Source organism: Talpa europaea, assembly GCF_964194135.1.
Source record: "Talpa europaea genome assembly, chromosome: 5".
Lineage (NCBI taxonomy): Eukaryota > Metazoa > Chordata > Mammalia > Eulipotyphla > Talpidae > Talpa > Talpa europaea.
Genome location: NC_140071.1, coordinates 5,870,379 through 5,888,025, shown reverse-complemented (window position 1 = coordinate 5,888,025; position 17,647 = coordinate 5,870,379). Strand labels below are relative to the sequence as shown.

Genomic DNA, 17,647 nt, shown 5'->3' with positions numbered 1-17,647 from the left:
TTCATACTAAGAACCTGATTTGTCTCTGTGTGCACGGATGGCTGGACCCCTTCAGATCATGCAAGTTTCGGGGTCCAGATGTAGCCCTCATGGAGCCCACCAAAGGGAGGATGAAGGTAAGTACCCCGGGGAATCTGAGGGCTGGGAGGAGCTGGGAAGCTCTCAGGGAGGGGGCTGACTCTCACCTGCCTTGCAGGGCAGCCACCCTGCTGCGAGAGCTCTGCCCTGGCTCTCAGCACAGCCTGGCGCTGTGGCACGGCTCACACAGCCGCCTTTATGCAACAAGGTGGAGGGGCTTCTCCAGGTCTTTTGGCCCCCTCCCCACCTCACTGCACTTGCTCTGTGGCTGTTCCTTCACGACGTGATCCCAGCTTTATTCCTGCTTATTTTTGTTCTGTAGATTCTGAGGCGACCTCGTGAGCCGTGCCGGACACACTTCCTCCTGCACCTGGAGACCCGCTGATCCTGAGCTGTATGTCTATGAACCCAACATGCCTGGTTAGTAGGGCCCGATGGACCTTTTCTCAAATACCTGACACAGGCTGAGGCTTCCTGGGTGTTTCTGCCCCAGGTGTGTCCCCAGAAACAACAGGGAGTGTATCTATTCACTCGGAGAACCTTCGTCAACAGGACAGCGTATTTGGCAGTTGCTATCGTTACTGGTATTTATGGACAAACTACTACATTTTATTTTGTGATTTCTACCAGGATTCTGTTGCTCCCACTTCTTTTGTTTCCAACAAACCCATTTTTGTGAGGTTTTACTTCTCTGCTTTTCTCTTCCCTTTGCGCCGATGCAGAAATGATGCTCTCCACCCAGGGCTGCCGGAGCTCATCCAAGAGCCCTAACTCCCTCCCGAGTGCTGCAGGAGTCTAGATGCGCGGGCCCTGCTGCCTGGGAGCCCACCCCTGCACGAAGGAGCCCCCCCAAACTCCCTCCCCTGGCGCGAAGGAGCCCCCCAAACCTCCCTCCCCTGGTGCGAAGGAGCCCCCCAAACCTTCCTCCCCTGGTACAGAGGAGCCCCCAAACATCCCTCCCCTGGCACAGAGAAAACCCCAAACATCCCTCCCCTGGCACAGAGGAGCCCCCCCAACCTCCCTTCCCTGGTGCAGAGGAACCCCCCAAACCTTCCTCCCCTGTTGCAGAGGAGCCCCCCAAACCTGCCTCCCCTGGCGCAGAAGAGCCCCCCAAACCCTCCTCTCACCTGGCCCAGGGCTCCAGGACTTCAGCTCCATCTGGTTTTTAACCACCCTCTAATTTCGTTGTTTTTTGTTTAAATGGTTAATCCTTTGATTTATCAACAAATTTACAATTCCTGTGCTCGTTACTGATCCCCGTTCTTTCTCCTCAGGTTCCTTTTCATTCTTGCGGTTAAGTAATTCCATGATTGCTGTAATTAGGTCCCAACCAGTATTTGGGGAGCACTTAACCAGGCCGGGCATTGCTGCAGCGCCAGAGAGAGTGGGCGAGGGGAATCCCCGTTCTCAGGGAGCGCCGAGCGCGGGTGCTCCTGTGGGTGCTCCCGCTGTCCGCCCTGAGCCGCAGGTACATCCTGGTGTGTGGGCGGCCAACACTCTCCCTCGAGCTCTGTTTCACCCTCACCGTCAAGGGACAGGCCTCCCGGGGCGGGGTCCCCATCCGGCCTCTCTCCCTCCAGCTCCACCCACCGCCCAGGTCTGCGTGCGGACGAGAGCTCGGCGGGCTTTCCCCTCGCTGTGAAGACTTCACCTTCCCTGCTCCTCCGAGACACCATGATGTGTCTCACTTCGGATCTGTCCCACTAGACAACTTCTTTTTAGAATAGCTTCCCTGCCCTCTTCACAGCTTCCATGTGTGAAGACCACATGACTGTGAGCTCCCCTCTCTTCCACAACACAAAAAGTGCCTTTGCCGCACAGTGCTCCCGTCCTCCGGGCCTGGCTGTCCTGCTCTCCCGGGCCCCTGCGGGCCTGTGCTGCAGGGAGGAAGCTGACCTTGCAGGGGTAGAAACCAAGTCACATGGCAGTGGATGCTGCGACCCCGGGCTCTGCGCACCCTGCACTCCCCAGCTCACCCCAGCTCAGGCCAGCTCACCCCAGCTGGTGTGAAAACGGAGTCAAACTAGTCACAGAGGGGTTTTGGGGGAAAACCATGACAGCCACCATCCTACCTGCGCGACTTCTTCGAAATCCTCATGGCGCTTCTGCAAAGCTCTGGCCCGATGAAGAGACTTCCCCACGCCCGTGTGCTTGCTCAGGAACGCCTCTCCGTGGTTCTCGATCCAGTCCAGCACCTGCAACAAAATACAGGCACATGAGCCCTAAGAAACGTGTGTTCGGTTTAGGACGATCCACAGAACATACATGCCGGTGTCCACACTGCAAGAAACAAGCAGCAAAGGAGAGAGTGAGTGCAAGCCGCCGCCTGCCGAACACCACGCTCGAGGGCGGCCCCTTCCGCCAGCTCTCCCACCGCGATCCTAATCAGCACGGCCCTCGACGGAGCGCGGCTGCCTGAGTGAGCGCTACGTGCAGTGGCGATGAGATTAAATCTCACCTCTGCGATGCACTGTGGCGACCCCCATGAGGCCTGGGTTTGCAGAAGATAAGTTTTCAGGCCATCAATTTAACAGAACATCTTTGCACGGCTCAAAGCATCACAACTCAAGTTTAAGGATGAAGTTGATTTTTCTTCTTCTTCTTTTGCAGACTCGGAACACAGAGTAAAATCTAAGAAAACACTTCAATGCCTCTGTCTGGTCTTTGAGGATAACTTCTTTTTTAAAAGGCATATATGCTGAGATCACTTTTGTGCCTTTGATTCCCAGGAGGGAGAGATGGGGGAGGAGAAAGAAAAACTTCCCTGCAACACATTCTTCTTATTTGAAACTTTTTCCTCAACCCTGGCGATACTTCAGATGGCCTGTAGTGTTTTAAGAACACACCAGTCCAAGCTCACCCCAGAAACTCGGATTTAATTGGTGTGGAGTGGGACTCAGGCGGTGTGTTATTTTAAGTCCCCAGATGATTCTAATGCACCCAGGGATGAGAACGGGATCAGCTCTTAGGCTCGGCTTCCCCTCTTCTTGGTGTGGTCTCGCGTGACGAGGCCTGAATCTGGGCGGCTTGGGTACAAGTCTGTGATGGGTACAGATCACGGAAAGGCCATCCTGATCTAGGCGGAACTGTAGATGACACAGTTCCATTCAATTTCTGCTCCTAAGTGGCATATTCCCGACCCCTGCAATGTCTTGGTCTCTGCAGCCATCCTAACGGGGAGCTACCGGGCAGGAAGATGGTTTTTAGATAGCAGGGCCTCTGGGGTGACTCGCTTTACAAAGCGGCTGTGAAAGCTAGCCGTTCCGTGAACGGGAATGCAGAGAAGGAAAGGGTAGATACAGAGCAGCCCGATGCACTAGGGTCCGGCTGGGACTGAGCATTTCACTGGTTCCTCCTCGAGCTCTGTCCTATCCCCCGTCATTCCAGGTGTCCTGAACAGACAGGCCGAGCTGTGTGCTGGTGGGCCAACCCTTAGCCTCTCTGAGTTGCAGACCTGTTGCCTGCGCAGCTGGTGTGAAAACAACAGGGAGTGAGAGGACTCAGCATCCCCGGGCTGAGCACCTGAAACCCAGCACAAGTGTACACGGCACCGGCAGCCCCCACCCCAAACCCCGAGCCCCCGGGCATGTGAGCAATCTGCCGGCCCAGACTACATGTGCTCTACCGCCCTTTAACGCGTGCACTCGGGACATGACTCTCCGGAGGTCAGAGCGCGCGAGAGTAAGGGCAGCCTGAAACGGCAATAGTGGGTGTGCTGCGTCTGTGTCTGACCTCAGGCAGACATGCATCTGCAGAGCTCTGACCAGGGCATAAAACACTCTTGAAGAAAGTCCAACGACAACTTCAAGATGCTTCGACCTCAAAGGACACAGTTCACAGAATTGGCTCAGCGTGTGAGGCCAAAGGCAGGAGATCAGGATCAGCAACTTTAAGCTTGAAAAGAATTCGGGACAGGTTAAGAAAAGCTTCCCAGAGTCAACCCATCAGATCTGCGAGAAGAGTTAGGAGGCATTCTTTTTTTTTTTTTTTCACTGTGACTATATTATATTCTGTATTTTCCTCAACTATAAAGAGGAAAATTAAGTCACTGGTAAGCAGCAAACCTGATGATTACTGGTAACTCAATACAGACTTGAAATGAAGACACAGCTTCAAAAAATAAACAGTATTTGGTAGAAATGGCAGGAGGAAGCAAAATACAGTATTTTTAAAATAATAAATATTGGATTGTTTAAGTGTTGAGAAAAGTGTTTCCAGAAGAACTGGGGGTAAAATGAAGCACCCCCTCGGGTGACAGATAGGTTATAAATTTGCTTTTATCACTGTCACCTTGGACAGCCGTGTAAACACCAGGTGAAAGTGTGCTCCCCATACACATGACAATCATGCCAAGAAGAATGTGCAAATTCCAAGCGCTTTTTAAAAACAGTAGCAGACAACTGAAATGAAGTTCATATTCAAAACCAGCCCCCCTACCCCCAGCAGGCTTTAGCTTCTTCTCTAAGTCTGAGAACAGGCCCAGATTTTGCCAAGGAATCCTGCAGCGATGGATTTCTCCAAGGGGCATCTTAAGCTATGCATATAGAAGACCTTTCGATTTAAAGCATAAATTTGTTTGCAATGGGGGGCTTTGTCCATGCAAAGGGGTGGGCTCTGTCCACGCAGTCCATCCACCCGGCTGCTCCCGGCCTCAGCCAGCGGCTGGCATCTCTGCTTGTGACTTCAACCCTGGACAACACGGCCGGTATGGGGTGTGCTGCTCTACAAACAGATCAGAGGAAAAGGATGCAAGTCCAGCCTTGTGCACAGGCTCCCCGGCTCCAGGTTTTGTGAGAGCAAGGCGGGTGGGGGGCAGGGTGAGGGGCGGCCCGCCATCCTCGTTCAGAGGCAGTGGTAACAGCTCCTTCCTCTATAAGACAGGGCCCTCGATGGACACAGTGGGAGTCCCGAGGTCAAGGTGGCTCCACAGTGAGCCGCCAGCTCTCCTAAAACAGACACTGTCAGCATCCAAGCCAAAACGCCAGATGTGGGTGACATCCCTGCTGGCATCGCTAATTCCCTGTTTTAATGCCACTACGAGCCTGAGCATCGTGATGGAGGCCAATCCACAGAGCTCCTCCCTCAGCCAGTGATCAACAGCTTCCCGGGCACCTGCTGACCCAGCTGTGGCGCTGGGGCATCACCTCCACTGTGAAGAGGGTGGGGCAGGCACTTGCTGGCATCCCGGGACACTAACCCGGGGCGAACGGGCCTTGGCTACTCCGTGGAAGAGCCAGCGCCAGGGCTCGGCTCCAGGGATCTGGACGCAGGGCTCCCTCTTTACCCCAAGCCTGTGCATCCTCTGCCTGCCGCTGGCACGGGGCAAAATGGAAGCAAAGAGCTGCTTTCGTTTCAGAACCGCTGGGGCTATTGGGTGAATCACCTCTGATGAAGGGACAGGCCGTGGTCAGAGAAATGGGGGCAGGGGAGCCAGCAAACGCTTCCCCAGCCTTGAAACCCCAGAGACTGGCCACGGGCCTTGGGGCCCCTCACACACACTCCCGGCCACCATGTCAGCCTGTGTGCAAGGGACTTCCTAAGCCCCGCCCTCATGTTCACCATGCTTTGGTGATTGACAATTCGAAGTGAAGAGTATTTCTCAAGGAGTTGTGGATAAACGCTGAGCCCGGTTAAAGAGGAGGCGCGTTGCCCCAAGGCAGCCATTCTCCCCACGACAGCACCATGAAGCCCGGGAAGACACTTATTTCCAACACTGATGTGGATCATGGACCCTGGGATCGCCCGGCTGCTTTTCCGAGCGATTGTTCAGTCTCTGCTGGGGCGGACAGCACAGCCATGAGCCCTTATATTCACAAAAACTGAACAGCCCTCAAGGTCCAAATGTTTTCAGACGTCGGTCCCCAAATCTCATTTGGTGGCCAGATGTGGTCGGAGGCCATTTCAGGTCCTCGCTTTTGTTTGTCCAAATGAACTCTTAAAATCTCTAACAGATCTCAGTTCCTCTTGTAACAATGCTCAACAGGGCAAAAAGTTTCCCTGTGTCACTCATTTCTTGAGTTTCTGGCATCCAATGGACTCCCTCGAGGTAAAATGTTTGGTTTGTATAAAGCTACCAACTCTGCTCCTCGCTTCACAGATCAGGCCTATATAGCAATTTCCTGTTTGCAAAACAAGTCAGAACAATTCCTGATCATTTAATAAACAAAGTGTTTTCCTCAAAGAATGATTATCTATTTTCTATGGAATGCCAGTAGGGTCGAATATGCCTTGTGTGTGTTGCAGAACATTTTCCCTCCTCACATCCAGCCCAAGGTCCTATTCATGAGGAAAAAAAACTCACTAAAGAGCTGGCCTCATAATTATCATAATTACCTTCCTACACGTGAAAATTAATGTTTGCTGTTTTCAAATTCAAGTGCATTAAGCGTGTGGTGCCAGTTTTGATCACTGGATTTCTCATTATTCCTCACGGCTTCCTTTCCTCCATCCTCACCCCCGCCCCTCACTCAGACATAAACTGCCCAGAGGCTTATTCTTATGTGACTGGGCACCCCAGGAGCCAGGGGAGCAGGGGCCACAGGGGTCTCTGCAGCTGCAGACACAAGTCCAGAGAGTATGTCATCTGTGGGGTCCAGAAATAGCTGATTTGTAGGAAACGGGTGGGTGAATCCTTTAACAATCACATTGACACCGTTGAGCACAGCGAAAACTGCCTCTCCTCCCTCCATAGACTTACCCCGCAATGAACCTGCGTTGACTGAAACACCACTGTCAAGAAGCATGAATGACATCAAGATGCATCTAAGGTTGCAGCCTTCAACCAACTCAGAGCCCAGAAGGAGAAGCAAAGCTGAGCACCTGAGATGAAGAACTAGGGAACAAGGTCGTGTTCTGAGCTCACCAGATCCACGTGGCATGACAAATGGGGGTCACACAAAGTGGGGGTTCCTCAGAATAGGCTTCCCACATAGATCAGCCCAGAAGGCAGGAACCCACTCACCTGTAGGTACCTGGGGAGGTACCTGGGGAGAGTGAGGCCTGGGCTTTCACGTTTCTAAACAAGGTACCAGCTCTTGGGCTTCGGGAGCCCAAGGAGAAGAGTGTTTTGTTCCAGAACTATCCCTGCAGCTCCTAAATCCCCCAGATGCCAGGGGGATCCTTGCACACCGAGAATTATCCTTCTCCAGGGGTGCCGCCTTGTCCACACCCTGCATTCCAGGGCAAGGGTGGGGCTGACGCTGTATGTGCCCCAAGCTCTAGTCTCAAGACCCCGGCACCTGGGCGACCTTCCTTACCCCACGAGAAGGAAACAGAACAGCTTCTGGGTTTACACCAATTTTGTAACACAGAAGAGAGGTCAACTGTTTAGAAATACAAAGACAGAAAAGCCCACTTTTCACTAATTAGACAACTACATATTAAGCACCTACCATGCTCCACAAACCACACAGTCCGGCAGGTGACACATGGGAAGTCCTAGGGAGTGCACAGGCCTTGAATCATAACACCAGCCAGCAGAACCACTGCCAGTGTAAACCTCACAACGAATACAAGCGAGGATGAGTTGTTTCAAGGTCAAAACTCAGAGTGTCTGGTTTTGGCCCTGAATTGTCCTCGCATAATTCAGAAAGCCAGTGGCTCAGAGCACAAGGGCACCCTGTATACACGTCCAGATCCCCAGCTTCACTCCTGACCCCAAAGCAGCTGTGTGTGCGTGTGTGCATGTGTGTGTGTGCACATATGTGTTCACTCTTCTCTCCCACCCATTCTTTTCCCCACTCTGGCTGCAGAGATGCCCATGTGGTGCTGCACTCCTGCCCCTCCCGATTCAGCACCGACCGCCAGGGACAGCAGCGCCGGGGGCAGCCCACCTGCTGGACATCCTGCTGGAAGACGCACAGCTGCAGCCTCTGGTGGAGCCGGACCTTGCGGTGCTGCCAGATGTTCTCCAGCTGCCGCTGGTGGTGCAGCACCTCGTGGATCACGTCCAGGACGTGGTGCACGGCCTTGGAGTAGTTGGCAGAGGCCGTCAGGGAGTCGGAGCTGCCAGGGGTCAAGGGCCGCTGCAGCTTGTCGAGCAGCGACTTCCCGTCCTGGCTCACCTGCCGGCGACACAGAGGAGCGGCTGTGAACGAGTGAGAAAGAGGCGGACACACACCTGGGCACGTGCACATGCAGACACTTGTGTGCACACACCCACGCACACAGACACAGATGCACACAGACATGCGTGTGCACATGCAGGCACCAAAGCACATGTGCACGTGCAGAGACTGATGTACACACACGCACCACAGTTTTACTCAAAGGCACATTTTATAAAAAATAAAAGAAATCTAAGACAAATCCACCCACTAGCCAGTGACATCACAAAATTAAACACGAAACGCCAAGGAAGGTTCATTATTCCAGACACTGGGGCAGACGCCATGCTCAGCACTGAACACAGCATCTCAGTCTGCTCATGAGCGCAAGCAGCTGCCAGGGAACTGCGCTCCGGGACCGCAGCCGGCTGAACCCCACAGCGGTGACTGTGCTGAGCCCGCCCCACAGCGGGACAAAACTCTGACGCTGGCTCCGGAAGCCTCAAGGAAACCGTCACAAGTCCAGAGGCAGACAAAGCACACACACACTTCAACTTCCTGATGGAGCTGGGGAGCAACTTTACTTGACAAAATAGAAAAGTCTTTAATGCCATTTTATTTGGATCTCATTTGAAACTTAAAAAAGTCATGTTGATTAAAGTGGCAGCATTTTTCAAGAGCTACCAAACTACCGTTCAATGAAAGCATCCAAGGAACCAAAGAATGAAAGCTGAGGGTGGGATGAGCAAAGAAAAGCATCAGGTTATTTTCTGTACTGAAGCGATTCTGAACACTTAGCAAAGGTGACGATGCCGGACGGGGTAGGAAAAACAGGCCCAGACCAGAGCACAAGGAGGACCCGCGGCAGGTGGGGCCCATCTGGGTGCTGCAGGGGGTGCTCGGGCGGGGCCTCTTCCACGGGTCCCTCCGCACAGTAGCTTTTCGCCCCCTCCTTGGGTTTCCATCAAAGGAGGAGCGAGTAGGTCACACAGGTGTGGCCGCAGCACCAAGAGGACGGGGTGGGGGGGGGGGTGTGCAGGGGTGCTGGGGAGAACTGGCCGACATAGGGGCTTCCGGCCACCCAAACCTGGCAGTCAGTGAAAAACTGTAGGATTTTCTAGTCTCTTTCTTTAAGCTGGGCAGGAATGGAACATGGTTGCTGCCGATGCCTGGCTTTGAGGCCGTGGCCGCACATGCTGACTGCTCCTTCGGAGGGCCGGCTGCCAGGCTTCAAGGTTTAAAGTTGACGGAACACGTCAAGAGAACAAAGCCTGAGGGGAAACCAGCCGGGCTGGCAAAACCAAGAGCAGGGTCAGAGAACCCGCCCGCCGCTGGGTGCGTGCACCACAGGGGACAGGCTGTGCCCGTGTCCGCCCACTACTGCAGGCGGTGGCCCAAGAAGCCACGGCACGTGTGTGAACTTTCTCGACATGGTGATTTTTCAGGAGGGGAGGCAGAGTGACTGTTGTGGGGGTGGGGGGGAGTATTGATTGCAATGGATTCAGAGAGACAGGATAATCCATGCAGTGAAGAACCGTCCAGAGCTTTGTACTGATCTATCAAATACACCCAGGGAAGCCTGTCTCTCTGTCTGTCTGTCTATGTTAACGAGGACTAATTTTTCCCGGAACAAGACGACCGTGTCAGTCAAAGGGGCAGGGTTTGGTTTGCATTAGAACTTTGCAAGAGTTGCTTGTGGGCTCATAAGATCACCCAGATGGTTACCAGCCCCAGATCTGAGTCTCAGACGTGACGCGGTCCAGCCTCGCCCATCGTCTACAAGCACTAGTTTTATATCTATGGCCAGCGTCTGAACATCTGGCTTTTTTCTCCACTGTTAGAGATGGACTTAGGTATTTATAGTCAGAAATCCATTTTATCTTAAGTCACCTTTCTTTTGCCTCTAATAGATACTGTGACATGTAATTTACGTCTAAGTGCGCAAGGAAGTTTTACAGGACAGCAGGTTAGTAGGCATACATCATAAAGGAGGCATCAGGAGATTTTTGATAAACAATGGGAATGGGGTATAGCCAGGACTGAGAGTCGATGCCCTCAGTGAAGCATTCCCTGCAGTACAGGGCCTTACAAGTATGTTCTTGTAGATATTTAAAACTCCTTATAAGTATTTTTTCTAGGTTTTATGCCTTGGAACATGCAAAACTCATGTTTGCATGTGCCTTGGTGGGCACATGTCTGAAGGATACTGTTCAGGAGGGGTGTTAGAAATTTCTGGCCCCATCCCCAAGTCTACGGTGACCCTCTTTGATAGTGTACCCCACCCCGATAGTCGGGAATGGGAAGACCCCATCTGCATTTCTCAGCCTTCCTGTAAACAGGGGAAGCCGATATACAGACATAATAATCTTGAGCGGAACTTCCAGGAGAGGTGTTTAGGGAGCTCAGCACACACTCATTCTACATTGTGCCTCTTCCTCTTCCCTGGTGCCAGGAGCTTGGAGAAGATGGCTGGAGCTTCAGCAGCCATTGATGACCTTGAGGCAACCTTAAGAATGACAGTCTACCTGCTCAAAAAGGCAAGAGAGAAAGCCAGAAGGACCCGGAGATCCTCTTACAAAGAGAGCTTCCAGCCCAGCCCTGGAAAGCCAGTCTCAAGACTGACTTACACTGGTGGAAAGCAAACCTCTACCTCAAGCTACTGTTTTGGATCTTAAACCAGCAAGACAAAAGGACAGATGGGCTCCCAGTTCTCAGCAAGCTTCCAAGGGATCCTTGTGACACCATTAAGTTTCTGCTACTGAGAATGAATAAATCATCTCAGCAACAATGTGGCAGGGAATCTTTCCCTCGGTGTCCGTTGAACAGACATGTCTGTGGACAAAAGGCCCTCGAGCAACCCTGGGAACAGGTAAGGCAGCCCCTCCTGTGTGGTCTGTGAGACCCGGCCACAGAGGTGCTGGGTCGCCCCGGGGAAACCAGGACACATGGACATTCGCGCTGTGGGTGGCGTCTGGATCACCATGCACCATGATGAGATGGTGGGTCCTGAGGTGAGGCAGGGAAAGACAAGATGTGCCTAGAAAGTCAAGACATGCTCAAAGAACAAGGGCGCTGCAGAGGAAAGGAGGAGGGGGACACGCACTGGTCAAGTGAGGACAAAAAGGAGCCTCCAGTTACAGCCTATGGAACAGACCAGGGTTTCACACATTTGTGCTGGGGTGGGGGAGGGAAGCCCTCGAGGGAGGGAGGCGAGAGAGGAGCGGGAAGGAGGAAATAACGCCCTTTCTCAGAGCTCTAAGGCCCCCTGAGAAATACAGAAGGAAGAAAGTGCCCAGCAGCAGACAGCGTCCACTGTCGTGTGTGACCCTCAGGAGACGCCGCTGGCCGCGAGCCCACTGGCCACAAGCCCGCTGGCCACGAGCCTGCTGGCCGCTCACCTCGGAGTAGGCCAGGGTGATGTGCTCGTATATGCCCTGGTGGTGGTGGATGGCGTCCTCCAGGTCCTGCAGCTCTGAGGGCAGGTCCACCTCGCCGCACGCCTTGCACCACGAGTCCACGTTGCTCATATACTTGGAAGGTTAGGAAAAAAAAAGATGATTTCTATCAATGGCAATGTATACGGAGGAAGAGAGATGCTTTAACAATGTGGTTTCGAAATTAAGAGTGGTTGAGAGAGTCTAAGGACTCTCTGAGTTGAGTCTCCACCTCAAACGAACTGGAGTCAGCTCTCAGATCCCTGGGCTTGGGCCCTGGCTTAGGTTCTGGCAGGGTGGGGGCTGGGCCCAGGAACCTGCATTTTTTAACTTTCCAAAAGCAAATACACACAGGACTTAAAAGGCAGGTGGAGGCTGCAAAACTCCCGGGGTGCCCGGTGTGCCTAGAGCTGAGGGTGGGGAGGAATCGGGGTCTGCGCACTTGGCGGGAGAACCAGCAGCGTCCCCGCGGCTGACCGCCGTCCAAGACTCACCCGGGTTTTCTGCACTGTCACCCGCACGAACACCCCAGGGTTTCACCAGTAGCTGAGAAACCACGGCCAAATTTCCCAGGGAGAGCCTCTCAAACCCACCACGGTCAGATGCCAAAGGCAAGCAGTCACAGTGCAGTTAAAGAACGTGAATTCAGCGCAGCCCACAGATGCCCCAGTTCCCGAGGGCATTGCCTCTTTTCCTGGGTCCTCGCCCGTCTTCGTGAGAGAACACAGAGGGCAACTTTAAAATAGGATAACTGCCCCAACAGACAGGAAGCATGTGGCGATGCTCTCAAATTATGTCTGAGAATCGGGGCTCCCTGGTGGCGCAGGAGTTAAAGACATAGCACTATCAAGCTATCCCCAGCCACTGCAGCCTGAGTTCGATCCCTGGCCAGGGAGCTGACCCACAAGGCGTAGCAGACCTCTCCTGTCTCCTGGCTGCTCCTCTCAGCAGTGTATTTCAGTAGATCTGCATGTTCTGCTCCCCACTCTGTCTCTGGTGAATCCTCTCACCCTCACACCTCTGGCCTGCACCCCAGTTCTTGTATGCATAAATAAACAAATCTTTTAAAAAAAAAAACTATGTTTGAGAATCACTTCTCAGGTACTTATGATATATGTAAGAACTCAGAAAAATCATCCAAGTAATAATTATTTTAAAAATCCCTTTGTCATTAATGCGGTGGCTCTTGAAGCCAATGCAGATGGCATCCCATGCCACCCGCGAGCAAGCCAACTCTGATGGCTTCAAGCACAGAGGCTGACACCCTCGCCACCTGGTTCTGGTGCTGTCCCCACTCCAGCCGGTCCAAACGGAAGTCTCTGTGAGCTGACCTGACGCCTGTCCACCAACCCCTCTGTGCATGTGACCTCACGGGCAGACTCCTGAGTGTCTCTTGGGTAGCGTATTTTATAAATGTCAATTACTCAGGTGGATGAGTCTCAGTATGCTTGATCTCTGTGCCATCTATCAGCCTCCATCATTGCGTTTAACAGCAATTATTAAATTATTGTAAATGCTTTTCCAACATGAATCGACTGAGGTTAACCATCGTCATTAATAAATCATCAGGTCATGTCAGCGATGAATTGCTCCTGCACGGGCCACTGCAAACGCGCAGAACAAGGTGGAGCCCAACACGGTGCTCAGGCAAGGCCAACACCTTCTGATGCGACCGAGGAGAACCAGCTTAGTCCGGTCTACTAGGTCACCGCAAACATGAGCGTCAGACTGGTGGGATCCAAGAGGCTGGGCGAACACATTCACTGCCATGCTTGAAGCAACCAGGAAATAGAAACGCTGACTTTTACATGTGTAATTTTTTGAGAATAAAGTGGTAGGGGAATCACCTGCATGAAACACACATTTCTAGGTCGCCTTCAGCCGTGTGTTCCCAGGAGCAGCTGTCCCCATGTGGCCGAGGCCAGACCGCCCGCCGCCTGCTCGGGCCTCTGTCCTGCTTTACCTCGTTCGCAGGGCTCCAGCCTCCCCTCGCTGGCTCTGGTGGAATGTCCACCACAGTCCCTTTCTGTCACTTCCAGGGGTTTTCTGGGGGCCCAATACCAATTTCCACACCCAGGTACCCCCACTATGTTACCCCTGTAGGTGACACCCTGGGGCCCCAGCCCTTCCCAGGGAGTGGCCAGAGCACAGAGGCCTGCTGGTGGCGCTGTTCTGCAGAGGGTCCTGCTCGTGTGGGGCTTGTGAGTGCAGGGGCTACACAGACGTCCCCCAAAGATCTGGCCGCTCACGTGGAGGCCCCTGGAGGAGGACCGGGGGTTCCAGGCACTGACCTTCTCGGCCTTCTGGTGGAAAATGGATGACATGTCCAGCAAGGTGCTGCGCTCGTCCAGGGCGGCGGCGAAGGCCTTCCACTCCTGCTCCAGCTGGTTGGCGATCTGCTTGATCTGCTGCGAGGCGTAGTGGCCGGACTCCACCAGGCGACTGGCCACCGACATGATGCGGTTGATGTTCACATACACGTTCTGCGGAGCGCAGGGGAGGCTGGTCAGAGGCCGGCGCCCGGAGGGTCCCAAGCCCGCCCTGATGCCTAGGGCCTTCACGGCAGAGCCGCCGGTGTGTGACCTCACACTCTGGCCACCTGGAGGCCCTCGTGACCTCTAAGTATTGGTTTCGATTTCTGTTCTTACAACTGTGACGTGACAAATCCCCTGCCTGAAGGGCCCACAGTGGTCACACCCATGAGTGGGCGCCCAAATGCTGTCAACTCTCCCTGGGCTGCCACGCGGGCAAGGAGCAGGGTAACCCCATACTGGCAGCTGGAGCCAGAGGTCACAGAGCGTGTGCTGTGAGCCAAAGGCCTAGGTGTGAGAACTAGCTCTCCCCTCCAGATAAACCCCAGACTTTTCTTTGGTGTCCACAGAAAACCTGTAAGTGGAGCTACTTTGTCCAAAGACCATGAATTGGGGCAGAAACAGGACAATGCTGTGCTTAAATCTGAAATCAAGCTTTTCTCCTACTGAAACGCCGACCTCCTGGTCCACCAGCTTATGTCAAACAAGGGAGCAGAAGGACGCAGGTCTTGGTGGTGGGTGTGATGTGGGGGGAGCACCCAAGGGGGAGCTTCTGCCTCTAAAACAAACAACGAGGCAAACCACTGTCACCTCAATTAAATATGCAACAGTTGCATGAAAAACCAATCTGATAACAGAGTGAGCATAAACGCTGGTATTCCTTAACACGCCTCCCTGAAAGACTGTCAGCTTTGCATATGAAATGTTTTCATTTCCTTTGTCAAAAAGGTTTAAAACACTGACACTGACACAGGAAAGGGCTGAGGGTTAACAGGCCCCTGCACACATGCCAGGAGGGCACAGGCAAGCACTGGAGGAGAAGCAGACGGAGGGTTGGAAAGGGTGGTCCCATGTGGGGTGTGCCCTGAGGTGGTGCAGGTTGCGGGCTCGGGGGTGGTGTGGGGAGGCCAGCCTCGAGAACCTGGACACTCGCTGCCCCTGCGGCCTTCCTGGGGACCTTGTAGGCTCCTTGGAGGCACAACGAGGAGCCGGCACCAATGCCTGTGTTGAACTGGCCAGGGTGTCGGTGCAGGTGCCACCGGTCTGTCCATCTGCTCATTTGCCTTGTTTAAAACTTATGAGCTATGAGACACAACCGTGGGCAGCAGCTGTGCTAGGAGGGTCCTCTGGGGCCCTGCAGCCACCAGGCAGAGCCAGGACACCTGTGCTGACACCCTCTCGAACCCCTGGGCGCACAGCCCCGACCCTCCGCCTCTTACCATGCAGTTCATGGCGAAATGGCTGTGCTGTGTCTGCAGCTCCATGGCGTGTGGGTGGCTGGTCCCGATCTCGGTGTAGCTGTTCAGAAACAGGCCCTTGTTGTGTGTGATCCAGTCAAACATCTACCGGGACAAAGAAAAAAGACAACCTGAATCACTCCCGAGGGGGAAGTGGCTGCCAGGCCCCGGGGCTCGGGGTAGGGGGCAGGCGCCTGGGCAGGGGCAGCTGAACTTCTGAGTGGTATGCAGGGTCTATGGGGAAATCTCGTCTCCGCCCCTCTGGCACGATAGGTGGACAGAGAGGAGTGTTCGTGTTCCCCGGGCTGTTCGTATTCTCGCCTCCTGCCTCTCAGTCTCTCCTCCTGTGATTCTGAACTGACCACACTGCTCCTCAACGCAAGCCCCGGGAGGTGAATCTGGGACCTGGTGGTCTCCGCACGGGGCCTGCTATGCCCTCAGATTACTGGCAGCGGTGCTGGCAAGGCTTTTTAGCGCAAAAGTATATTTGAAAACAATAAAGCAAAAACCTGTGCAAATGCAATCATCAAATTTACTGTAAAATATAAAGAACTTAGGGAAGAAATCGAAAGGCATCCCTCCCAAGGTTCAACAGAGATGCCACCTGTCCATTAAGATGTTCACAGGAAACACTGAAGGAGAAAGAATGACTATCAACTAGCACAGTGCCCGCGACTTGGAACCCCAGAGGCCGTCACCGGCACGGTGGCTGGGGGAGGCCTGCAGTGTCCTTGGAGGCACCGCTGAACCAGAGCACGAAGCAGGCTCGACGACCGCTCCCGGGCAGAGCACTAGGCTGTCGCCTCTTGAAAGGCCCTTTCAAATCCAGTATTTATATCCACGAAATAAACCTACTGAACTCGAACTAAGAGGGACAAGTCCACCCACGTTCGTGGCTGGACCCCCTTCCCACAGGTAAGGCTGCTTTCCACGTTGCTAAGACCGAGTGAGCCCATAACCCACAAGAAGGCACTCTGGCCAGTGGGTCTGTCTGGAGCATGAGAATCAAACACAAGCCCCGAGTAATCACAGCTGCATTTCCCAGAAACTATTTAACACATCGCAGCACACTCAGTATCAGATCTGAATGGCGGTCTGTCCCCGGCTTGGCCTGAGCGGAAGAGCAGTTACTAGCAGCACGTACACACGATTATTACCTTCGATAACACAATCCTGTAAAATTCTCAGCCTTTTAACAGATAGTATCATCCTCAATTATCTTACAGGCATCCTATCTTTTTCCTCTCTCTTCCCCATTGAGCTGCTGCTGGCGCAGTATCAGTTATTAGGGGTTTTCTCTCAGCACCGGCAACCAGATCCCACGAAAGTGCCACTTAGAGGCCTGGCGAGCCAGGCGAGGGCCCTGCTAAGTCACCATCTCTACACCACGCCGCAAGCCCAGCAGGTAAAACTGGGGGGTCACTGCTGGTCTCTAAGTCACACAGTGGGGCGGGCCCACCCCTCCCAAACCCTCCATCCCACCAAACAGCCCAGGCTACCAGTCCCCACGCCCAGGAGGCCCCCCCTTTTACCTTCTCAGCATCCTGTTCAAACAGCCGCAGCTGGAAGCACTGGTCCAGCTTGAGCTTCCTCACGTGCCACATCTGGTGCAGGTGCTGCCGCGTTGAGTGCAGCCGGTCCAGCATAGCGGACACCTTGGGCAGGAGGGTCTGCAGGTCCGCATTGCCCGAGCCCGAGTTCTTTTTGGGGAAGCTGTCGCTGCTCTGGATTCTCTGCAGCAGCTTCTGTCCCTCTAAATCCAAGTCCTCAATGGGGGCCTTAATCACCTTCTTCTTCAGCTGGGAATGTTCTTCGATCATGTTCCGGGCCCCCTCCAAGTCCTGGGGCAGCTCCTTCTTGGCCAGGATGTCCTGCAGCTCCTCCAGCCGAGACAGCATGTGGGTGGCGTTGCTGATGTAGTCTTCAAAAGCCACCCTGATTTCGATCCACTCCTCGTGGTTGTATTCCAGACAGCCATCGAACTCGGGGGTGAGCTGAGAAGGATCAACTACTTTGGTAAGGCCTTCTAAAGAGACCATATTTGTCTTAAGGGGAAAAAAAATCACATATGAGAAGATGAACCCTGTCCACGTGGTCTTATCATAATGCAACTTGCAGTGCTTAGTCCTAAATTTTCACTCTTAAAGCAAAGCATCTACGTATAGAAAACATAACCTACCTTGACCTGGTCTCATAAAAATCAAGAAGAAAGAAGCATTACGAGTACAGGCAGTAAAAGAGAAATCCATTGGAGACACATGCATAGTAGTCGAAATAGCTAACATGATAGAACCATCATTCACAAGCACTAAAGAGACTGA

General features: G+C 53.5%; 1 protein-coding gene across 1 annotated transcript in view; it reads right to left on the bottom strand.

Moving 5' to 3' along the window:
* Positions 1 to 17,647, bottom strand: part of TRIO (trio Rho guanine nucleotide exchange factor) — a gene marked incomplete at its 5' end in the record, with an annotated part of 242,520 nt that overhangs the window by 122,869 nt on the left and 102,004 nt on the right. Inside the window, 6 exons of the mRNA XM_084233661.1 lie at positions 2,151 to 2,273; positions 7,911 to 8,141; positions 11,522 to 11,653; positions 13,849 to 14,040; positions 15,309 to 15,431; positions 16,859 to 17,371. Of these exons, the coding sequence (XP_084089787.1) occupies positions 2,151 to 2,273; positions 7,911 to 8,141; positions 11,522 to 11,653; positions 13,849 to 14,040; positions 15,309 to 15,431; positions 16,859 to 17,371 (1,314 nt within the window). The remainder of the gene's footprint in view (positions 1 to 2,150; positions 2,274 to 7,910; positions 8,142 to 11,521; positions 11,654 to 13,848; positions 14,041 to 15,308; positions 15,432 to 16,858; positions 17,372 to 17,647) is intronic.